We start from the raw sequence: 25491 nt of genomic DNA on the forward strand, positions 1-25491 counted from the left end.
TCCGGGCCCATATATGTACCCGGCGAGGCATAAAAAGCCTCAAAGTAGTTTTTAAAACTAGCCGAGATATCCTCCGCCGAGGTCAGTAACTTCCCCGATTTCTCTTGTATCATAGTAACGTATCTGGTTCCCGTCCAACTCTTGGCTACCGACGCTAGCAATTTCCCAGCTCTATTACCATATTTGTAAAATTTAAATTTACGGTAAAACAGTAATTTCTTAGTGCGTTCATGTATAAGGGAGTTTAATTCAGCTAGAACCGTTCTATACGCTTCGTTATTGGCTATCGAGGGGTCGAGTAATAGATCACGTTTCAATTGTGTTGAATGTTTTTCAAGTTGTACCATCCGGTGGGCTATGCGACGAGTCCTAGCTGCCACGTAAGCAATCACTTCCCCCCGTAATACTGCCTTCGCGGTGTCCCAAAATAGCATTGGCTGCTCCACATGTTGTGCATTAAAAGAACAGTAATCCTCCCACTTCCTAGATAAATACTCCCGGAAATGGGCATCGTCCTGTAAGTACGAAGGGAATCTCCACCCTGACCCATGACCCACAGGGCCACCCACTGCCACGTCCAGCCAGATCATATGGTGATCGGATACTTCAAGGGGGCCAATTGTCGCCTCAGAGACTCGAGCAAACAAGGTTTCAGAGAGTAAAGTGTAATCTATTCTAGAGAACGAACCATGGGCTCTAGACTGGTGAGTGTAATCTCGCTCAGTGGGGTGTAATAGCCTCCAGGGGTCCACCAACCCCAAGGCTCGACAGAGGTAAGGAATACCCTTTGTTTGTCTCGGTAGTGTCATCCCTGTTCCCCCAGAGCGATCCAACCCTGCGTTCAATACTTGATTTAGGTCACCTACCAAAATTAATGGGCAATCAGAATCCCGTAAACAAATATTAACTAGATTTTGGAAAAAAGAGTGTTGGTATCCATTGGGACCATATCCAACCAGTAATCTAAAGGATCCCCCCGGTCCATTCACTTTCACCAAAAGATATCTGCCCTGAGGATCACGCCTCAGGACTTTGACTGTACAGGGCAAGCCCTTCCTAAGCAATATGGCCACCCCCGCCCTCTTCCCAATTGAAGAAGCATAGTATACTTCCCCCACCCAACCTCTGCGAAGTTTTTGGTGCTCAGCATCAGTAAGCCTAGTCTCCTGCAAACAAGCTATGTCAGCCGAATGATGTTTCAGTTGGGATAGAATTTTTGTACGTTTAACAGGAGATGTAATTCCTGAGACATTCCAGGAAAGAATACGCCATGTCCGATCACCCATACTGACCCCCACCATCCTGTTCGGAGCAAAAAATCCCGCCAGCAATATTTGTCTTAGGGCGCCCAGCCTCACCCCAAGACACCTCATATGCCTTCCCCACAGACAGTGCAAAAAACCCTGAGAAAGTAAATCCCAAGCCATGTATCAACAACAACACTGAAAGCCCCTGTAATAATGCTGCCGCCACCCAGAAATACCCCACCCCCCCAGATCCCCCCACTCTCTGCATAACCCCCAACTTAAAGAAGGAGCAGGCCACAAAAGACACCCTCTCCAGGGCCACCCCAGCTTGCAGAACAGAAAGCTCGACAGAACCTATATAGGCTTGTCTCCATATATCAGCAAAATTATCCATCAAGGCGTTGGAGCAAGTCTAGCCAGGTAAGGATACCCCATCAAGTCATTCCACCTCAGCGCCGGGTCTTCCAAGCCGTTTAATATAGGCAGCCGCCTCCTCAGGTGACTGGAAGGACTTCCATACTCCGTTGGAGTATATCCGCAATTGAGCAGGGTAGATAAATTGAAATCTCTGCTTACTCTCCGATAATTGTGCGCAGAGGGGATAGAAGGGCCGCCTCCGTTCTTGCAATGCCGTAGAAAAATCTTGACTGATGCGGACCAATGCTCCATCATATTTCAATGTCTCTCGCTTAGCTCGGTACAATTGCAGAAGTTCCACCTTATGTCTAAAATTTAAAAGTTTCATAATGACCACCCTCGGGCGCGTTTCTGGACCCGGACGGGGGCCTAGGCGGTGTGCTCGTTCTATGCGTAGGGGCCCCAGGGACTGCGGTAAGGGAAGCTCCTCTTGCAGCCATCTCTCCAGTGTCTCCAACAAGCCACGATCCGGTACAGTCTCCGGGATCCCCAGCAGGCGCAGGTTCGAGCGTCTGGAACGATTTTCCAAGTCATCCAACTTTTCAGCTTGTGCTCGAACCTGCGCCCGCAGCGCATCAAATTCTGCTCCCCGGGCCGCGGAAGTGTCCTCCAGAGTGGAAACCCGCTCTTCCAACTCAGTTGCCCGGGCCGCCGCCGCCGCCATCATGGTCTCAATATTCGATATTTTCGCCGTCAGGGAGTCTAATTTGGGCCCCAGCACCTGTGTAAGAGCTTCTTTAATATCACACAGCGCGGTCTCTGTGAGATTCGAGACCGCCGCTGCGGGGCTCGTCGCCATCTTGTTCTCACCAGGCCGCACTTTCTCCCGGTCCCTTCGTGCTGGTTTGGCTTGCATATGATTGCTCGATCTTGTGATGTATTTTTCCATGCAAGACAAAAGGTCCGGTAAGCTCTGGGTCTACAATTAGGTGGGGTACGCGTCGTTTATTGCCGATTTTAGCAGGGCTGCCCCGGAGCGAGTAAGGAAACGTCCTCACGCGCTCATGGTGTCACGTGACCTCCTCTAAGATGTGCTAAGTTTTTACATAGAAGCAAATAAATGTAATGGCAGATAAAAGCCAAATGGCCCATCCAGTCTGCCCATCCGCAACATACACTATCTCCTCCTTTCCATAAGAGATTCCATGTGCTTGTCCCACACTTTCTTGAATTCAGGCACACCTCCATCGGAAGATTATTTAACGCATCTACCACACTTTCAGTAAAAAAAAGTATTTCCTTAGATTATACCTGAGCCTATAACCTCTTAACTTCATCCCATGCCCTCTCACCCTAGAGTTTCCTTTCAACTGAAAGATACAGGCCTCATGCCTATTTATGCCACATAGATATTTAAACATCTATCACAGTGGTTCCCAAACTTTTTCTGTTCATAGCTAACTTAATGTTTCAAAATTTTTCCATGACTCTCAAGGTCAAATGATAGTTCAGTAATCTAATACAGAGTTTCTCAACTTCTTCAAGCCAAGTACCCTCTAAGTCTAACAAATATCAACCGAGTACCCCCACCCAAACTCCGCCCAAGACCCACCCAGTCTCCACCCCAGACCCCTCCCCCATAATAATGGTACTTATTGTAATGCAATTTCTTCCATCCATTTTTCATATATACACAATATAATCTTATTAATACATAATGGTAATCACAAAATTTAAAAACACAAAGCACACTGTACACACAGAAAATGTTAATTATCATTTATATTGGGGGAGTTTTCAAAGAGGTCAAGGCAGATGACTTTAAAATATGCAATGTCACCTCAGAAACAACTATAGAAAAACAGAAAAATGTAGTGTAAAATATAGGCAGCAGATATAAATTCTCAAAACTGACACATTTCGATCACTAAATTGAAAATAAAATCATTTCTCCCACCTCTGTTGTCTAGTGATTTCATGAGTCTCTGGTTGCACTTCCTTCTGACTGTGCATCCAATATTTCATTCTTTCTGCTCCTGCACATTTCCTCTCCTCCGGACTTCATTCCCTTCCCCAATCAACATCTCTCTTTCTCTCTCCATTCATTAGTCCAAATTTTCTTCCTCTCTCTCCTCCACCCCCATTGGTAACATGTCTTCCTCTCTCTCTCACTATCCTTCTCTCAACCCTCCCTTGCTTCAAAGGGAGTGGGGAAAGAGAGAGAGAGAGAGATCCAGGGTGCACCTCTCCCACTCCCTCTACTGCCACATCCAACATTTCTCCTTCTCTCATCCCCCAGATCATGTGCAGCATTTCCAGCCCTATGCCCATTTCTCCTTCTATCACCCCTCTCCAGTACAATGCCACATCTCTGCCTCCATCACTATGTCCAACATTCTTCCCCTGTGCATCCCCTTCAATCTGTCCCTCTATTCACTCTCCACCACCATATCCAACATTTCTCCCTCTCACCCCTTTCCACCTCTTTGTTTACTCCTGGCAGAATTGTGGGTATCTCTCTATCACTTCATTCTGCTCCTGGATCCAACATCTCCCTTCTTCTCCCTTCCACCTCCTGTGTTTCTTTCTCCCTCTCATCTACCCCCATGTCCAACACCTTTCTCTCCCTTCCTTGTGCCCTGTGTCAAATCTCTCTCTCCCCCTCCATGCACCGTCTCTCCCTTCCTCTCCTCCATTATTTGTAAGTTTATCTTCTCCCCTCTCTATGCATGTCCCCCTCTACTCCCCCCATCTTTCCTTATTCTTACCTCCCCTCTCCATGTGCCATCAGATTTTCTTCCTCTTACCTCTTCCCTTCTCCTGTGCCATCAGATATCCTTACTTTCCATCCCTGTATTCCAAGGCTTGCTTCTTTGGGTTGTGGTATCGGCAGCGACTCTCACATACTGCCTGTGCAAATCCGGAAGTCTCCCCTCTGCTGTGAAGAGACTTCTGAGTCAGTGGCAGGCAGGGTGTGGGAATTGCTGCCGATATTGTGATGAGATTGGATGCTGATTCACACCCCCCCCCGCCTCCACCTCCGATTTAATGCTAATTTTCCCCTCCCCCCCATGCCTCTGACCTAAACAGCAGTGGTGAACAGGCTGCTCGGCAGCCTGCCCACCAGGGCTTCCCTCTGCCACGTCATCGGTGATTTCATCAGTGATGCGGAAGAGGGAAGGCCCAGTAGGCAGGCTAGGCGCAGCACTGCTGCTGCTCTGACCCGGAGGAATTGGTGAATCAATTCAAATGAATCGGACAGCACTACCGCATACCTCCAACAAGCGGCTCAGTACCACGAGTTAAGAAACACTGTTGTAAAAGATGTCTATTATAAGAATAATCTGCGGATCCCCTGTACATCAGTCATGGCTCCCCAGGGAGCCACGGCTCTCAGTTTGGGAACCGCTGGTCTTATCTCCTCTTTCCCACTTTTCCTCCAAAGTATACATATTGAGATTTTAAGTCTTTAAGAAGACTATGATAACATGAGGAAAATGGCAAAAAAGAAACTGCAGCTACAACGGTCAAAAATATACGTCAGGCATGTATATTACCATATATACTCTAATATAGGATGACATTTTTGGGCCAAGAAAATGGCCCAAAAATGAGGGTCTCATCCTATATTCGGGTCATCAACTCGACCCTCTCCCGGTCGATATGGTAGGCTGGGACAGGAGGGATGCCTCCTGTCTCCTGTCACAGCCGACTAACTTTTGTGGGGTTTTTTTAACACCCTCCCCTCCCCTCCCCCCCCGGCACGCGTTTACCAGCCATTTTTAACCCCTGGTGGTCCAGCGGTGTACGGGGCAGGAATGATCTTTCCACAACCTGCCCTGTGCCTCTCCATCCCCGGTTCCATTTTCGCAGCCAGTAGCACACTCGACGGCCGAGTTTTTCCTGCTTCCTGCTCAGCCCCGCATTGCTCTCTAAATGGCTGCCGCCAGTTCTCATCCCGTGAGAACTGATGGTGGCCATTCAGAGAGCACCGCGGGGCTGAGCAGGAAACAGGAAAAGCTCAGCCCTGTTGAGTGTGTCACTGGCCGTGAAAGGGATCTGGGGGTGGAGAGGCTCAGCACGTGCCAGGGCACGGAAAGATCGCTCCTGCCCCGTACACTGCTGGACCACCAGGGATGCACAAAAGGTAAGCGTGCACAGGGGATGGGGTGTTTTTAAAAAAAGTTAGTCAGCCAGGATGGGAGACAGGAGGCATCCCTCCTGTCCCGGCCTACCACTAGACCACCAGAAGGGGTACAGGGTAGGAACATGAGGCAGGGTGGAAAGCCTGGCATGGACTGAGGGGGGCTGGATATAGAGTTTGAAAGGGAGTGAGGGGGCTGGATACAGAGCCTGGTAGGGCAGGGAGGGAAGAGGGCTGAGTGGAGAGCTTGGCAGGGAGTGAGGGGGGCTAGGTACACAGCCTGGTAGGGCAGGGAGGGAGGGGGGGCTGGGTACAGAGCTTGGTAATGAAGGGAAGAGGGCTGGGTGCAGAGCCTGGCAGGAAGGGGGGCTGGGTGCAGAGCCTGGCAGGGGAGGGCGTGAGGGAAGGGACACTGGGTGCAGATCTTGGCAGGGCAAAGCACTTGAATATTAAGCCCCTGTCTTATATTCGAGTAAACCATATTTCCTCCTTTTTGGGGTGAAAAATGGGGGTCTCGACTTATACTCAGATCGACTTATATTCAGATATATACAGTATTTACAAAATAGACAGCACCCAGCGGTCTGATGTAATCATCTCCCAGCGGTGGTAAAAATGATGGAGACGACCTCCAATGGGAAGGGGAGAGGACAGAGGCAGAACAATGGAGGTTATGCTCTGTATTAGTTGGTCAAAAAGGTTGAAAGATCTTAGGCGCAGCAGGAGTCTGAGGTTTTTGCTGCCTTTGCTGCTGTTGTTGTGGTTGTTTCTTAGGAGGCGCTCGTGTATAAGGAGCTGCTCTCTGTGGAAAACGCCTCTGGTAAGATGGAAGAGGCCTGAAGCCTTTAGAGTTAGAAGGCTTAGGCTTAGGTTGAATGATGGAAGCAAACAATTTCTCATGTTCAGACAATTGTTTAGTAGCTGCCTCGATGGAGTCATCAAACAATTCATTGCCCTGACAAGGGATATTGGCCAGACAATCTTGAAGATTGGGGTCCATGTCTACAGTACAGAGCCAGGCAAGCCAACGCATTGCCACTGAGAAGGCAGTGACCCTCGAGGAAAGTTCAAATGCATCATAGGAAGATTGAAGGAGATACATGCGGAGTTGAGTCAGAGTGGTAATCACATGCTGAAACTCTGGAAGACGGTGTTGAGGAACATATTTGAAAAATTCAGGCAGTGTGTCATCCAAATGCTTGAAATAAGAAATGAAAACAAAATTGTATTTCAAAACTCTAGTTGCCATAAGAGAATTTTGATACAAACGACAACCAAACTTGTCCATGGTCTTGCCCTTTCTTCCAGGAGGGACAGTGGCATAAACTTTGGCAGGATTGGTCCTTTTCAGAGAAGACTCCATGAGAAGGGACTAATGGGATAACTGAGATTTCTCGAAGCCCTTGAAGTGGACCATCCTGTAACGAGATTCCAGCTTTCCTGGTACAGCAGGAATGGAATAAGGTGTTTCAAAGATTTTGCTTGAAAGTTTGAGAAAGAAGTCTATTGATAGGCAATTTAAGAGACTCCGCAGGAGGACACACCCATTTCTTCTAAATACTCGGTAAAGTATTTGGAATCAGAGTCCAAAGTAAAAGGCACAGGTAATCCTGATTTGTTTCTCAGCACCTAAGTTCCTTTATTCAACATAGCTTTCAAATGAGAATATAAACTAAACTTGCACTATAAACAAATAGACTCTATGGGGCTCATAATCGAAACAGAAATACGTCTAAAAACTGGCCTAAATCGGCACTTGGATGATCAATAAGACAAGTCATCCCAGTGCCGATATTCGAATCAGGTTTTAGATGTATCTAAAAATGTCTTAGGCCTTTTCAATGTCACTGTACGCCCAGAGCTAAAAGGGATATTTTAGGAGATGTGGTGAAGGCGGGATGTAGACCAATCTAGCCTTAGTCATACTGCAAATATAACTGAAAGTTTAATGAGGCTGCCTAGACGGAACTTATACGTAGTAACTTAGGCAATTGAAAATGCCCAAGTCTCCAAAATGACCAGACAACCACTGTAGAGACGTAGTACAGACCCCCACACATTTCCCCAGTGATCACTGACTCCCCCCCTGAAAAATCATAATAAAAAGTTTACATATCTGCCTCCAGAACATCAGTACCTGGCATAGGAAAGCCTTGTAGAGCAGCATAGAGGTGGCTTAAGTATGTTGGGGCTATTGGGGTTGTAGATAAGTGAGTTTAGTAGGTTTTAGGGGTGTTTTGGGGGCTCACCATGACCTATAAGGGAGTTGTGGTGGGATGTTTATATGGCACCCGTTTTGTGAAGTTCGCAGCTGTGCCCTGTAAAGTGCCCCACTACTGTGTTGCCATGTCTGGGTATCCAGTCCATCATGTTGCTGGCCCCTCCCATGTCCAAGGCGTTTTTGACTTGGATGAATTTTTGGACGGGAATGAGGTATAAAGACGACTTAGCGGTCTGGACGATCAAACGGTTGGACGTATACTTAGACAATTTTCAAAAAAACAAATTATTATGGATGTATTTTTCGGGAATTGACTTTTTACACTGCTGACTTTGGGCGACTAGCAACTTAGACCCAAAACGGACTTAAAACATGTTTTTTGATTATGCCCCTCCACATTTTTGGGAAAATGAAGCAAAATTCCCAGTGACACTTACATCATTATTTATAGAACTTCAAGGAGGTTTTTTTTCTGCCAGTGATTGAACTTGAAGGCATTATAGAAGTGCCTCATCTTAGTTCTGAGGCTTTCTCCTCCTTTGACATTCAAGTTCTCGTTTTGAATATGAGTTATCCCTTTGTGCAATGATTTATTAAATTAGAGAGTTTAATACTAAAAAGACAGAATATAGTCATACTTAATGATCTGCAGACTGAAATGGTGGCTTCCTCCAGTATCTTTGAGTCAGCACTGTAAAGAAAACAAAGAAGGATTACAATTAAAAAGCCTATATACATGAACCATTTCATTCAAAAGAACATTACATTTTGAGTAAGATGGAAACGACGGGATTTTTTAAGAGACAGATTTACAATATCATTTATTCATTATATTTTTAGGCATTTAGCAAAAATGCATTTCACAAGAGTTAGACATACCGTATATGCTCAAATATAAACCGAGATTTTGGGGCAAAAGAAAAGGCCCAAAAATGAGGGTTTCAATTTATATTTGAGCTTCCTTTCGATGATGGTGCTTTTTTACCTCCCCTCCCCATCCAATGACCAATGCTGCTATTTGCCACAACTCCTGATGTCCAGCACTGCTATCTCCCCCACCCTCCAATGATCAGCAGTGTTATCCTCCCGATGACTGGCATTCCTATTCTCTACTACCCGCTCCAGACTAATATCGCACTTACAATCCCAATGCTCTGGAAGCCCATGCCAGCGCTCTGTGCTAGGCTGAAGGGCCTTGAGCATCAGCGCATGCTGAAGGCCTTCTGGCTCCTACCCTCTACAGAATTTTTGAAGGGGGGTCCAGCAAACCTTGAGCATGCATAGATGCTCAAGGCCCTTCAGTCTAACACAGAGCATCGGCGTCGGCTTCCAGAGCATCAGGACTGTAAATGCGATGTTGGGTCTGGGCAGCGGAGAGCGGGTAGTTGGAGGATGGGAGTGCCTAAGCCATTGTTCTTTGATTCTCCAGAGTTGTCATGGGTCTCCTCTGTACTTTTCTTTTGCCACGGTCCACCCACCTCTGAAGCAACTTTCTGTTTCCACTTGGGCGGAACGGTGTAGAGGAGGCCGCTGACAGCGCAAGAGAATCACGCCAGGGACCTCTTTGTTGGTTTCAAAGACATCACTTTAGCCCTTCATTCTAACTTAGAATTCAACCTACGAGTTTGTTCCCCGATTGAAATGGTAAATAGGAATTTTTTTTCCCCCCATTTATTTTGATTGATTGCATCCCATTCCCAAAATACATTAAGATAAAAACTGGGAAAGGGAAAGAGAGAGAAAGAGAGAAATAAAGAGATGGTGATAGGAAAAAGGAGGCAGAGAACCATGGATGCCAGGAACCATATCCTGCTGCTGTTCCTCTCTCTTGTGACCTTGAGTAAGTCACTAATCCCCCCCAGCCCCTCCCACGACCCTCCCCCTTACCTGGCTGGCCGAAGGAATGCCTACTCCCTCTGGCCCACCTCTTCAAAATAGTAAGCCTTCCACTCCCTGGTGCAACCTGGGATGCACCAGGGAGGAGCCTAAGGCTCTGAGTGGCCCTGGTTGTTTAGGGGGGGGGGTTGATGGTGGCAGGAGGGAGTGAGCATCTCTCCCATTGCTGGGGGGATATCCGGGTGGGGGGCATTGCTTGGCTGCAGTAGTGGGCATTTCTCCCGCTGCCAGGGGGCACTGCTTGGTGGTGGGAGGGAGGGAGCATTTCTCTCGCTGCCTGGGGGGGAAGGGTGTTTCTTGGCAGTGGGTGTGGGCATTCCTTCTGCTTCTGGGGAGCGTTGGGGGGGCATTGCTTAGCAGCGGGAGGGAGAGGAACAGCAGGAGACTACAAGTACTGCAAGGCTCAAACTGAGAGCCGTTCTCTGCAGAGACAAGAAATAGGAAAAACAAAAAATTGAACTGGGAAGGAGCCCTGTTGATTTTATATTCTTTGATCCCAGCAACTTGAAAAATTCTGCGGGGAGGGGGAATTATGCTCAAATTCTGCATTGCACAGTTGAGCAGTACTGCTCCAGGATTAAATCTATAGGCCAGAATAATGGGGCAAGGCTAAATTCTTAGCTAACCTGAGTGACTAGATAAGGGTGTATATGCCAGTGTTTAGGTTCAAACAATTTTTATTGATGCAAACAACAACAAATACAATGCCAGGGCACCCCAAAGGTGCTCAGTACAAACAAGGATGCATCATATATAATATTATCACAAGCATGGACAAAAGAAGAGTAACATCAACCAACCTCCCCCCATCCCAGCCTACTCTACATAGGGCAAGCAAAATGAAGGAGAGCGGAAAGGCTCTCCGAGGCCCTGGACTCTTATGAGCCCCGAAGATGCCGCACCACCTTCTCCCCCCACCGAAGCCCTCTTATCATGTCTGTGTCTAAGTGTCTGAACCTTTCCCTACCCTTCACACCCCTCCCAAATCCCCCTCCCCCCTTCCCCTTCCATGGAACTCTCCACCCTGCCCCACCAGTACTCGCCAATACTCTCCCAGCCCGACTATCCAAGCGCCCAGATTAAGACACCCATCTTAAGACCGCACTGCGGCCCTTTGGATGCAAAGCTTGCAGATAAGGCTCTCAGATATTCAAGAACAACATCTTTCGCTTCCTAGCCCCTCCAGCATCTCACGCCTCCCAAATGGCCAACTGATGCAACTGGTTCCGCCAATGCCAAAACACCGGAGGGTCAGGGACCATCCAGCACTGAAGAATACATTTCCTGGCCAGTAAACTCCTCATCTTCCTACACAGAGCCCGATGCCCCCTAGGCAAATGGCCAAAAGCCTCTGGCAAATCCAAGACAAAGTGGGCCGGGGTACTGCGCAGGGCTCTCCCAATTAATCTGGACATATAAGAGATTATACACCTCCAGAAGCGCTGAATAATGGGACAGGTCCAGAAGGCATGTCCCAAAGTGTGTCCCCCGTCCCACATTTATGACACAGTGGTGTAGGGAGAGACCCCCACTGTAATCAACTGTGTACAAGTGTAATAGGCACGTAATGTCACCCTATAATGCATTTCCCTCAAACAAGCACACGGGGCCATCCCAGGCGTCGCCCTCAAGGTTCGGGCTACATCCCAATGTCCCAAATTAATTTGCAATTCCCCCCTCCCATTTACCCCGGATGCTCTGGTAATCCTTGGCTGGTTGTAACTCTTGCAAACTAGCATGAATGCTAGACACAGAGAGGAACTCCCCCACCCTCCCAAGCAAACAGCTCCCGCAGCCTGGCCCCTATATGCAAGCGCAATTGTGCTGTGTCGAGGGATCCCACATAGTGCTCAAGTTTTCAAGTTTCAAGTTTTATTAGGATTTTATATACCGCCTATCAAGGTTATCTAAGCGGTTTACAATCAGGTCTCCCCCACCTTAGCTAGCAAATCTGCATGGGTCAACAGCTCCCTATCATCCCCCAAAATATGTTCTAAACAAGAAACTCCTTTTGCACCCCAGGACAGGTACTCTCTGGATTCCTGTCCTGGAGGGAAGGCCGGTTACCCTGCAAGGGCAAGAGATCAGCAACCGCGGATCCCCACCCAGGGCTTGCACAAGCCAACGCCAGGCCGCTTGCAATGCGCTAAATATTACACTGGATTGGATAGAAGGGGGCAGTGCCCTCCGAGGACTATGTAGTAGCACAAACACGTCATAAGGAGCGAAAAACTCACGTTTCATCAATAGAGGGGTGTACAAAGAAGAGCAACTAAACTGATAAAGGGAATGGAAAATCTCCCATATCCCGACAGATTGAAGCAGTTGGGACTTTTCTCCCTGGAAAAGCGGAGACTTAGAGGAGACATGATAGAAACCTTCAAGATCCTGAAGGGCATTGAAAAAGTAGACAACGACAGATTTTTCAAATTATGGGGCACCACAAGTACAAGAGGGCACTCGGAGAAATTGAAAGGGGACAGGTTTAGAACAAACGCTAGGAAGTTCTTTTTCACTCAGAGGGTGGTGGATACATGGAACGCGCTTCCAGAGGCTGTTGTAGACAAGAAAACATTAAATGGTTTCAAAGAAGGTTTGGATAGATTCCTAGAAGAAAAAGGGATTGAGGGGTATAGATAGGTATAGACCATTACTCAGGCAATGGGCCCGATGGGCTGCCACGGGAGCGGACCGCTGGACAGGATGGACCTATGCCTCAGCGGAGGCAACTTCTTATGTTCTTATTCACCCAATCTCCCAAATGGCGAAGCAAACACGCATAATTACAGACCTTCACATCCGGTAATTCTAACAACACCCCCCCCCCCCAATTCCCCAGCAACTGAGACACCTGCAATTTCAGTTTTTTGGCCGCCCAACAGAAGCAAGTAATTCCTCTATAAAGAATGCGTAAATCTTTCTTCAGCAAGCATAACGTCAGAGTCTGCAAAACATACAGCCATTTGGGAAAGATGAACATTACATTACATTACATTACATTAGGGATTTCTATTCTGCCCTTACCTTGCGGTTCAAGGCGGCTTACAAAAGATTTATAAACTGGGTTACAATGGAGGAATCGATGATAAATTAGGGTGGTAAATAGATAATTTCGGGCAAGGATAAGTACAGTTTACAGGAAGTGTGTAAATGGAGGTTACATTAGTAGCATAGTTGTTATTGCTGGTGTAGTGAGGGTAGATTTTTGTCTATTTTGGCGTTGTTAATAGTAGGTGAAGTTAGGGCTGATTTAGGAATTTCTTAAAAAGTATTGTTTTTATTTCTTTTCTGAATGTCTTATAGTCTGATGTGGTCATCAGCAGGTTAGAGATCCTGGTATCCAGTTTTGCGGCTTGAGTGGCTAGGAGGCCGTCATGAAGCTTTGATCTTTTTACTTCATTGATCTGAGGAGGTATGAATGGGGAGTGCGCTTTTCTGTGCCTGAGTGTGGATGCTTGGTTGAGGCGGTTATTCAGGTAAGAAGGATTGTCTCCATTTAGGGATTTAAATAACATGCAGTAGAATTTGAATTGTATTCTTTCTTGGATTGGTAGCCAATGTGAGTTGATATAAGCTTCTGTGATGTGGTCATATTTTCTCAATGAGAAGATGAGTCTCAAGGCTGTATTTTGGATTGTTTGAAGTTGTTTGATCATAGTAGCAGGGCATGGGAGGAAAAGGATGTTGCAGTAGTCTAGCAGTCCTAGGATTAGGGATTGTACTATAAGCTGGAATTGATTTCTTTCAAAGAATTTCCGGACTTGTCTCAGATTTCTCATGATTGTGAAGGATTTCTGGATTGTTTTGTTTATTTGCGGTTGCATGGTACAGCATCTATCTATGGTCATTCCTAGTAGTTTTATGGTGGATTGGATGGGATAGTTGATTGAGTTGAGTTCTAATTTGGTTGAGGTTTGGATTTTGTCATTTTCGAAGAGGATGAATTTAGTTTTGTCTGGGTTGAGTTTAAGTTTGTGATCTTTCATCCATAACATAACTGTATTAAGTGTTCGTTGTAGGATGTTTGGTGTGGTGGGTTTAGGCTGATCATAAGGTATGACCAAGCAAATGCACCCCATCAGAGAAAGGGGCAATGCCCTCTAGATATTCAGCAAAAGTTCCATCTGTTGCTGAAGTTTATCCACATTAAGACGATACAAACGGTGAACTGACATGGTCATCAAAGTCCCCAATTACACAAACTGCCCTGGCGCTCATGTCAGTGGAAAATATGCCAGTGTTTAAAAACAAATCTCAAACCAAGCACAAATTATCTGACATTTGGAAAATTAACTTCCCAAGGACTGGGGAATGGAAGGGAGAAGGGTAGAAGACAGAAAACAGTACCATTCTTTTGAAAATGATCGTGACTGATGCGGGAGAATGTGGGCATTGCTCCTGCCCCACTCGCTGTTCAAAGATGGGGGAGGGGAGGGCACTAGACCATCAGGCATCTCTATTTTTTTATTTTTCAAGTATTAGGAGAAGGGGGAAATTAGGTCAGGGTTGTGGGGGTGGGTGCCATTAGACACCAGGGATAGGTTTTAAGGTGTAGGTCTGGAAGTGGGAATAAGAGGCTGATGATTGGGGTTTTTTATGCCAATTTTCCTGCCAGGGCCTGAGCCAATCACCTCTAAGGCACAGACAGGAAAGCCGACATTTAGCGATAAGACACAAATTACTCCCATGATTTTAAAGCATCCGTAATCTATGTGCTCACTGAATATAGCTTTTTACAGTATTTTGTGGTAGAATGAAGGCTCTATTACAAAGCTTTACTTCATGGACCCCTCAATCAGTTATCTGCTTGTAGACTGGATCCCCTTCATTTTTCTTCTACAATGTACGGTGGTCTAGGTTAACTGCATGCATGCTTTTTGTTTCTTTTTTTTTATGGATAGATTTTCTTTGCTCTTGTTTTGGATATCATACATTGACTGATCTGGAAGCCAAATATGTAATACAGGTAGTCATCGACTTATGACCGCAATTGGTTACGACTGCTAGGTCGTAAGTGGATCAGGACGTCAGTTAAATTAAGGTAAGAATATTAGACTTGGTAATGATATTTTAATCATCTTAAAGCAATCTGTTAACAACATTTTCTTTCTTCGGAGCGCAGAAGTCACGTTGTAAGGTCGAACAGTCATAACTTGGATAGGTCATAAGTCAACGACTCCCTGTAACTAAGGCTGTGGAGTCGGTAGATAAATGTTCCGACTCCGACTCCTCAGTTTTTTGTACTTCAGACTCCGACTCCAGGTACCTGAAATTTCCTCCGACTCCGACTCCTCGACTTCGACTCCACATCACTGGTTAATTTTCAGATCGTTAAAATGGAATGTCAAGTTGAGAGAAATGAGCATTTTCGACACCACCTTCTTTTTGCTTTTAATCAAGGTTCTAAGGCCGCAGAAGCTGCTCGCAACATTTGTGCTGTGTATATAGTGGGTGCTATAGCTGAAAGAATCGCTCGTGATTGGTATGCCAAGTTCAAAAATGGAGTCGGTAGATAAATGTTCCGACTCCGACTCCTCAGTTTTTTGTACTTCTGACTCCGACTCCAGGTACCCGAAATTTCCTCCGACTCCGACTCCTCGACTCCGACTCCCACTCCACAGCCCTGCCTGTAACTGTAAATAGCTTGAAACTTCAACAGACTTCAGTAGGCTATACTGTAATACTTTTTATAAGAAACAAAAGAGCAACACTTCTGAGAACATGTAAGGCTGCTACTGAACACTGCCTCTTCAATGACACCAGACATTCTGTAATTAAATTTTTATTTATTTATTTGTTTTAGCACATGCCTTTTCAGTAGCAGTTCCAAAGTGAACTTCATTCAAGTACAGTTGGGATTCTTTACCCTTGGCCAGTTTCAAAGTTTTTCAAGATTTTATTAAAAATTTGATTACTCACCTATTAACATTGTAGGCGATTTACAATGCAATTGTATTGAGAGGATCAAAATTTAAATAATTAACAAGAACCAAAACACGGACAAGGCCCACAGACAGACGGAAAACAAGAGGGTAGAGGGTGAAATACAATATTTTAGAAAAGGAAACAGTTAAGGATAACACAAAAGGGTAGGGGAAAGTTAGTTGAGAGTTGCCTTTTCATAAAAAGAGTCCCTAATTATGGAGTAAAAGCATCTCTGTAGAGGAAGCTTTTTAATGCCCCTTTAAATTTATCAAGATTCTTTCCTCAGATAAGAGGGCAGGGAGTTCCAGATTTGGGGGGCAAATGAAGTGGTACGTCGCATATGAAAAGTTTTGAGAGGGGGAACAAAAAGTAAATTTTGGGAAGAAGATCTCAGGATTCTAGCTGGAGTTGTGTGGAATCAATAGCTTATCGATAAAAGCTGGTAGTCTGGATTTGAGCGCTTTGAAAGTGAGAAGTGCGATTTTTGAGAGTGATACAATGTGGAATAGGAAGCCAGTTTAAATTCATACTTGAGGCAATGGAGGGTTAGATGATTGCCCCAAAGTCTCAAAGAGCATCTGTGGGATCAGAATCCTGTCTTTCCCATTTCCAAGTCCACTACTCGACGCAAAAGCTACTCCACTACAACTTTTACACATCACATCCTCAGTCAACATTCTAATGGTTTCTTTGGCGATCTGTGTTGACAGCATAGGAGTAAGCTGGAGTCTACTGTGTGCCCAAGATTTTCATCTCCTCTGCATTTGTATGTTTGTCAACTCATGCTAGAAATATCTGTTTTATCAAGAACTCTTCCTCCCCCGGCTGGTTTATTTCTTGGAAATGTTAGGGGGAAAAAAAAGTTTGGTTTCCTGGGTGGTCTTTTGTTATAGTGTAAAAAGAAAGACAGCTATAATTAAAAACAAATGGTCAGAAAATAAATTGTTCCTACGCTCAAAAGGTTCTTAGCAGAGGACAATGGAAAGAACAGATTTAAACCACTCAACTTACAAACTAAAATGGCCTCCAGTTCTCTTTCATTCAGTTTGATAGACACATAAGAAAATCCTAAGGCCTAGCACAAAATGGAAATGGCAAAAGTCACTGAATATACTCATGAAAATCAGTCACAAACTTTTTGAACATTTTTAACGTTTCCATGTTTATTCATCATTTGATATACCATTTATCACATATTACCTAAAAGGTTTACAATGGAGAAATAAATTAAGAAATAAAACACACCAAATAATGGTATAGTAAATAAAATTTATAAAGGGGACTACGTAACAAAAGGACATACTGAAACAGAGGGAAGGAGGGGCAGGAAAGGTGAATAAATACATTGAGACTGAAATAAAACAAAAGACTGAAATAAAACAAAATAAAATGACGGTCACAATAGGAAGGGGGTCGCTTCAAGAGAAGTGTTTTGTCAACATCCGCGTTAGGGCATGTGATTTATTAGGGCATCTATCAACCTTCCCTGTTAAACTATTCTAGTTCCTACTATTACTACTGCAACTACTTTTTTTTTTTTTTTTTTAGCTCTACTAGACATCTCCCTTTCTCTTTCCCCAGTCCCTCCTGGTCTCAGTGGCGGCTGCTGCAAGAATACTGTACTGTCATTCCCCACCCCATCCCCATAGCGCTGCAAAATCGTTTCTGCACCAGTGCAGGGTGTTCCTGTATAGGCCTGCATTCATGCATGCAGCCAAATCTAACCTTATACAGTGGTGCCTCGCATAACGGACGCCTCGCACAGCGAACGCTGCGCATAACGAACTTTTTGTCTTGCTCCCTATAACGAACTTCGTTTCACACAACGAAGTCGCCCGAGGGGCCCGGGGGGGGGGGGGGGCGGAACTACTCTCGCCGCTTCCTAATGTGAGCCGGGAACAGCAGCACCCTCACCTTACCTCGGATGCCGAGTTTTCCGGCTTTCTTTTTCGGCCAGCCACACGCTTTCAGGGAGCAGCACATGCGCGCATGCTCTGTTGTTCAATCTTCTCCTCTGACGCAACCGGAAACCGGAAGTTGCAGGAGAGGAGAACATTGATCAACTCCAGCAGCTGCGCGTGCACAGCTTTTTGAGATCGTGCCGGGAGCCAGACCCGCTGATGCACAGCAGCAGTGAATATTGTGCAGACAAACTAACCTGCTGGTACAGCCGAAGAGGGAGGAAGGAAAACTGTTGAATTTCTTGGGGGAAAGATGAGGAGTTCTGGCCAGCAGGGGAGGGAAAGCTGGACAGTACGGGGGAGGAGCAGTAGGGAAGGCAAGAGATCACTGCCCTCTCCAGCCAAAATTTTCCTTTTCAGAGGGACCCCGACATGGCAGCCATTCTCACAAACTGCCTGCGGCTGCCCCGAAGTTTTCCCTCTGCTGCAACTTCCCGTTTCTGATAGGGCAGTTCGCCGCAAAGGGAAAGCTTCGGGGCAGCTACCGGCAGTTTATGAGAACAGCTGCCATGTCGGGGTCCCTCTGAAAAGGAAAATTTAGGTGTTTAATAAAGAAGTTTGGATCGCAGGGCCCCTTAGATCTATGCTCCCCCCTCTTACGCCAGCCCTGGGACCCTTCTGACAGTTTCGGGCCCTAGGCAAGTGCAGAGCTGCACTCAAGTGGCTAAAGAGCCACATGCGGCTCGCGAGCCGCGGTTTGCCGACCACTGACCTAGGACAACTGGAGGGTCAGGTGATTTGCCTAGAGTCACATGGAGCTGCAGTGGGAACTGACCCAGTTCCCGAAGTTCTTAGCCTCCTGCAGATCGTGCGGCTGGGTGAGGGAGAAGGCTGGCAGGCTCTGCATGTGAGGTGAGGTGGAGGGAGGGAAATGTAGGGCTGCAGAACGAATTATTTTGTTTTACAGGTATTCTTATGGGACAACAGGGCTGCAGAACGAATTATTTTGTTTTACATGTATTCTTATGGGAAAACGCGTTTCACACAACGAACGTTTCACATAACAAACTTGCTCCTGGAACAGATTAAGTTCGTTGTGTGAGGCACCACTGTAATAATAATAATAATAACTTTATTCTTCTATACCGCCACAATCTTGCGACTTCTAGGTGGTTTACAATCAAGGGAACTGGATGTTCAGCGAGTTACAATATGCAGATGATCAGAGGAAATACAGAGTGCAGAAATTTTAAGAAAACAAAAACATAAATAAACAATTTGCTGAGCGGGAATATAAGATATACAGTTTGCTAAGAAATTTCCGAGAGGACCTGTTAGGAAAAGGTCACGCATTTCAAAAAATACAGCGAAAATTACAATATGATAATAATAACAGTTTATATATATTGCTGAGTCGTGAAGTTCTATGCAGACTTATGAGGGGAATGGGTAAGAGGTCGGGAGAACTTTTATTGTGGATCTTTATGGTGACCACACTTCACTTTACCAATCTGCAATAAGGGCCAGATTCTATAAAAGGCACCGGTATTGGTGGCTACCTAAGAAGCAGCCGCCGATCGCGTATCAATCACGTGTAGGCACCTTTCATAGAATCGCAGCTGTGTTTTAAAATAGGCACCTTAAATGTAGGCCAGCATTTTAAAGGCACTGATCTCACACCTAAGGACACTTTCGGCACATACCATGCCCCTGACGGCCTTAAAGAGTCCTTAGGTGGCGCTATCAATTTTTTTTTTTTTTTTAAATGTGCCCCCTAATAATTAATCAATTTTGAGTTCTGCACGACACTCGGCTAGGTGTCCCCAATCTAGACGCCTAGCAGTGCCTAACCTATAGGAAGGGCATCACTGAAGTTCACGTGATACATTTCTTGTTGGGCAGACGGCATGACCCAGCATGAAGACTGAGTACAGACCTGTACAGGAAGGCTACATGCAAGTGCAGAAACTGCATTGAAGCACCAGAATCGGGTACAAAAAAGAGGGGAATGGAGAAGGAAGGGGAATAGGAGATGAAGGGAAATGCTGGTACCGGTGTGGGTGAGTAAGGAAGGGAAATAATGGACCCGTGAATAAACTATACAAAAAAATCAACATATAGGACACAAAAATTAAAGGAAGAAAGAAGGAATGCAACCTATAGACTAACTAAATTTCCTTACATTCCTATTGCTGTATGTGTAATGTGAAGCAAAGGTAGATACAGGTAGAAGTTTTAATACAGTGCTGTACTCAACAAAGACCAATGCTCAAAACCAATACCAGTATTAACATGCCGTTAACACTGGGTTTGTGCACAAGTTATTGAACCCCGCATTCTCAAAAGGCTTGAGCACCGATGTTAATGTGAGCAGTGAAGATAGCCGCAAATTGTATTGAAACATACCGCCGTATTCCTATACAATGCATAGACAGGAGCGCTGGAATGCGCAGAAAGAAAAATGATGGCTTTAACACCAAAAGGATTTAGCCAGATCAGGGGCAACGTAAGTGGTTTTGAGGACAGGATTTCTTGTTAATTTTTCACATCAATCTGCTGCTTTTGCCTTCTTTTACGAGTGAAAGAAGGCTCCTGCAAGTTTTAAAGGCAAGACAGGAAAGAACAATTGTATGCATAGGTGAGGCAAAATTGAAAGAATTAAAAAAAAAAAAAAAAGCACACAGCCATCCATGCATGCTCTTCTGCAGCTAAAGATGAACCTTGCAAAAATTCCATCTGTGAAGTTCATATTTAAGCATTGAAGAAAAAGCACCAAAGTGTAGTGGCACTTTTTTTTTTGGCCTGGTCATGCACAAGAGCCACACTTACCACAAAATCTGTGTGTGCCATGTGTCAAGGCACATTCCTCCCTCCATTTCCAGGTTAATAGTGCAATTTAACTCAGCATAAAATTTTAATATAAATTAGCTTTGAGCATTGCTGAGCTAGTTTTTTGTGTTACTGTTGCATTGTGAGCCCATCTTGCGTGTAAGCTTTGGGCATCACACTCACAACGCTTGCACTTCAAAAATTCCATAACACCAGAGATTTGCTAGGGATCTGCACCGAGACCGCTGCTTTTTAATTATAAATGATGTGGAAGGGAAAGAGGTTAAGTAAAGTGATTGAATAATTATGTCATCTACAAAATTTACTGTTGTTAAATCTTGAGGTGATTCTGAGCAATTGCAGGAAGACTTGGCAAGGCTAAGGAACTGGCAAATGTAAATGACAGAAAAAAAAAACCAACTTATGTGAAGTGTAAAGTGATACATATAGAGAAAAATAACATTAACCATACAGTAAGTACGGTGTCAGGTCAAAAGCGCGCCGGGACAAAGGCGCGAGCAGACAATTGAGCGCAGCGCGGAGGAGCGCGCCAAAGAAAATTACTGTTTTTAGGGCTCCAATGGGGGAGCGTGGGGGAGAACCCCTCCACTTTACTTAATATACATTGCGCCGCATTGTGGGGGTTTGGGGGGTTGTAACCCCCCACATTTTACTGAAAACTTCACTTTTTCCCTGTTTTTAGGGAAAAAGTTAAGTTTACAGTAAAATGTGGGGGATTACAACCCCCCAAACCCCCCACAACGCCGGCGCGATTTGTATTAAGTAAACTGGGGGTGCTCCCCAACAAAACCCCCCCGTCGGAGCCCCTAAAAACAGTAATTTTCTTCGGCGCACACCTCCGTCTTGCGCTCAGTTGTCGGCGCGCGCCTTTGTCTTCCGCGTTGTTGTCTATGAACCAGTAAGTACATGATGCTGGGTTCCATATTAGATTTCACATCATCCAGGAAAAGGATCTTTGAATCATTCTGGACAAAATACTTTTGACGTTTTCAGCCTAGTGTGCCTTGCGTTGGGGATTATTTGGAAAGAGACGGAGAATAAAAAATATAATGTTTTCTCAATCTATGATGCAACCTGCCTGAGTCCGTTCGTCAAGCTCAGTCTCTGGTAGTGTTCAAATCTAGGCTAAAAGCCCACTTTTTTTGAGATTACAAGCAAGTGGAAATTATGAGTTAAAAGAAAAGCTCCCATGCCCATTTTCATTCTGTGCTCTGTACTTTCATTTATTCAATTTTCTATACCATTCTCCCAGGGGAGCTCAGAATGGTTTACATGAATTTATTCAGGTATTCAAGCATTTTTCCCTGTCTGTCCTGGTGGGCTCACAATCTATCTAATGTACCTGGGGCAATAGGGGGAATTAAGCAACTTGCCCAGGGTCACAAGGATCAGCGTGGGTTTGAACCCGCAACCCCAGGGAGCTGAGGCTGTAGCTTTAACCACTGCGCCATACTCTCGCCTATGTCACACCTCTGCACCAGGTCATGATATATGGGATCTCAGATTCTCCCTCTCAGACTCTGAGTGGTCTGGTGGTTGGAGCTGCTGCCTCAGCACCCCAAGGTTGTGGGTTCAATCCCAGTGTCACTCCTTGTGACCCTGAGCAAGCCACTTAACTCTCCATTGCTCCAGGTACCATAACTGCATTGTAAGCCCATTGGAACAGTTAAGGAAAACACTTAGGTATCTGATCATCTACATCAGCAGTCTTCGCTAATTTTTAGGAGAGGTCCATTTTGGGTCCAAAAGGGCTGAAGGAGAGCGAACAAATATCTTCCTACTTGGGGCCAACATTTTGCTGTCCTTGTATAATCAATCATTCTTTCCAGACTGGACTATTGTAATTCCATCTATCTAAGTCTAACCAAGAAAAATCTTCAAAGACTTCAGCGGATCCAGAACACTGCAGCTAGGTTGATCTTCGCAAAAAGCAAATTCAATCATGTTTCCCTGCTTCTGTTAAAACTTCACTGGCTTCCGGTGATTTCTAGGATTCACTTTAAATGTACCTGCCTAACATTCAAAATCCTACATAGTATTCTTCTTCCCCTAATCCCACTATCCTGGAATTCTTCGAGACCTGACACTACCAGATCCGCCCATATACTCAAACTATCTTTCCCCTCATTAAAAGGCATGTATACAGGTAAATTAGGGAAATACCTTTTCTTCAAATTCACTGAGCTTTGGAACAACCTCCCTGCCCCACTGCGGATCCTAGGCTCATTCCAATTATTCCGAAAGCATCTGAAAACCTGGCTTTTCTCCAAAATGTAAAACTATCTATTTAAAATGTAAAGCTAGCTATCCACTTCATAACCTCTTCCCTCATTTATTAAATTACCTGTAAACCGTGTCGAGCTCTATCTTTATGGAGATGATGCGGTATACAAACTTAAGGTTTAGTTTAGTTTGGCCAAGATACCAAGAACACTTCACAACAGCTACAAACTAAGCCCTAGAATGATGCACTAAAGCGAAAATGTCAGAAGGGATGTCTACTACCTCTTGCCAATGTAACCCCCCCCCCAGCAGCAGCAATGCGCCAGGAGGGATGCCCACTCCCGTCTGTCAATGCGACTCCCCTTTCCCCCTCCCAAAGCGATACAGCAGGAGGAAAGCCCACTCCATTCCTGCCACCAAAGGCCCACTCCCACACCAGATGCCCCCCCAAACATCCTCTACCCTCCCCCTTCCCCCTGAAAAAAAAAGGCAGGAGGAATTCCCAATCCCTCCTGCCACCAGAGGTCACCCGCCGTCCTTGCCACCCCCCTCCCCCCAAACACCTTCTCAGAGATATTGGAGTAGGAAAGAAGCTCAATTTGTCCTGCTCTTAGGCTTGCCGCTCCAGAATGGTGGGGCTTTCCCTCCCTAATGCATCATGTGATGCAAGGGGAGGGACCTAAGGCCCTGATTGGCTCGGGGCTTTAGGCGTTTGAGTCAATCAGGGCCTTAGGTTCCTCCCCCTGCATCCCAGAATACAAGGGGGAGGAGTCTAAGCCAATCAGGGCCTGCATGGTCCTCTTTGCTGACATGCAGATCTCAGGGGAGAACGCACTAGCTTCAGCCCACGAAGAAGCCATTGTCCTAAAAGAAATGTGCCTTAACGAAGATGGGAACTATGTCCCAAACAGAATATAGGCTAATGAAATGGCCTTACGGATCCATCTGGATATCATGGCCTTGGAAGCGGGAGCACCCCGCTTGACAGAATGAATCAGCACAGAGAGAGGAAACTCGTTAGCAACCTCCAGATAGCAAAGGAGCACTCTACATACATCCAGCTTCCTCAAAATGGAATCCTGTTTCTTAAAACTCATAGGCTGAAAAACAGGCAAACACATTTCCTGATGAACATGGAAAGCCAAAACCACCTTCGGCAGGAAAGAAAGAACCATGCGCAAAGAAAGACAAGACATTGAGAATTGGAAGAACGATTCTCTACAAGAAAGAGTTTGAAGTTCTGAGACACATCTCGCTGATGATAAACACAGCGACCAGTAAGACAGTCTTGAGAGTCTGATACCGGCACGATAACCGGCATCTCTCCTCCCCCTGCTCGCAAAGCCCCCCCCCCCCCCGTCTGGCACCGGCACACAGCCCATAGGATGTGCCGGTGCCGCTTGAAGATCTTCTTCCTGCCTCTGCCGGCTTTGAGCATGCATCTGCGCATGCTCAAGCCCTTCTAATTCTCCCTCTCGCAAAGTAACATAACATAGTAACATAGTAGATGACGGCAGATAAAGACCCGAATGGTCCATCCAGTCTGCCCAACCTGATTCAATTTAAATTTTTTTTTTTTTAATTTAATTTAATTTTTTTTTAATTTTTTTTTCTTAGCTATTTCTGGGCAAGAATCCAAAGCTTTACCCGGTACTGTGCTTGGGTTCCAACTGCCAAAATCTCTGTTAAGACTTACTCCAGCCCATCTACACCCTCCTAGCCATTGAAGCCCTCCCCTGCCCATCCTCCACCAAACGGCCATACACAGACACAGACCGAGCAAGTCTGCCCAGTAACTGGCCTAGTTCAATATTTAATATTATTTTCTGATTCTAAATCTTCTGTGTTCATCCCACGCTTCTTTGAACTCAGTCACAGTTTTACTCTCCACCACCTCTCTCGGGAGCGCATTCCAGACATCCACTACCCTCTCCGTAAAGTAGAATTTCCTAACATTGCCCCTGAATCTACCACCCCTCAACCTCAAATTATGTCCTCTGGTTTTACCATTTTCCTTTCTCTGGAAAAGATTTTGTTCTACGTTAATACCCTTCAAGTATTTGAACGTCTGAATCATATCTCCCCTGTCTCTCCTTTCCTCTAGGGTATACATATTCAAGGCTTCCATTCTCTCCTCATACGTCTTCTGGCGCAAGCCTCCTATCATTTTCGTCGCCCTCCTCTGGACCGCCTCAAGTCTTCTTACATCTTTCGCCAGATACGGTCTCCAAAACTGAACACAATACTCCAAGTGGGGCCTCACCAATGACCTGTACAGGGGCATCAACACCTTTTTCCTTCTACTGACCACGCCTCTCTTTATACAGTCCAGCATCCTTCTGGCAGCAGCCACTGCCTTGTCACACTGTTTTTTCGCCTTTAGATCTTCGGACACTATCACCCCAAGGTCCCTCTCCCCGTCTATGCATATCAACTTCTCTCCTTCCAGCATATACGGTTCCTTCCTATTATTAATCCCCAAATGCATTACTCTGCATTTCTTTGCATTGAATTTTAGTTGCCAGGCATTAGACCATTCCTCTAACTTTTGCAGATCCTTTTTCATATTTTCTACTCCCTCTTCGGTGTCTACTCTGTTACAAATCTTGGTATCATCTGCAAAAAGGCACACTTTTTCTTCTAACCCTTCAGCAATGTCACTCACATACATATTGAACAGGATTGGCCCCAGCACCGAACCCTAAGGGACTCCACTAGTCACCTTTC

At 45.5% G+C, this 25491-nt stretch overlaps 1 protein-coding gene across 3 annotated transcripts in view; it reads right to left on the reverse strand.

The window, feature by feature from the left end:
* Nucleotides 1–25491, reverse strand: part of DYM (dymeclin) — a 685706-nt gene that overhangs the window by 596150 nt on the left and 64065 nt on the right. For all 3 annotated transcript variants that reach the window (XM_033934792.1, XM_033934784.1, XM_033934800.1), the window contains exon 3: nt 8608–8660. In XM_033934792.1, the coding sequence (XP_033790683.1) occupies nt 8608–8660 (53 nt within the window). The remainder of the gene's footprint in view (nt 1–8607; nt 8661–25491) is intronic.

The sequence above is a fragment of the Geotrypetes seraphini genome, chromosome 1, assembly GCF_902459505.1.
Source record: "Geotrypetes seraphini chromosome 1, aGeoSer1.1, whole genome shotgun sequence".
NCBI classification, from domain to species: Eukaryota; Metazoa; Chordata; class Amphibia; order Gymnophiona; family Dermophiidae; genus Geotrypetes; species Geotrypetes seraphini.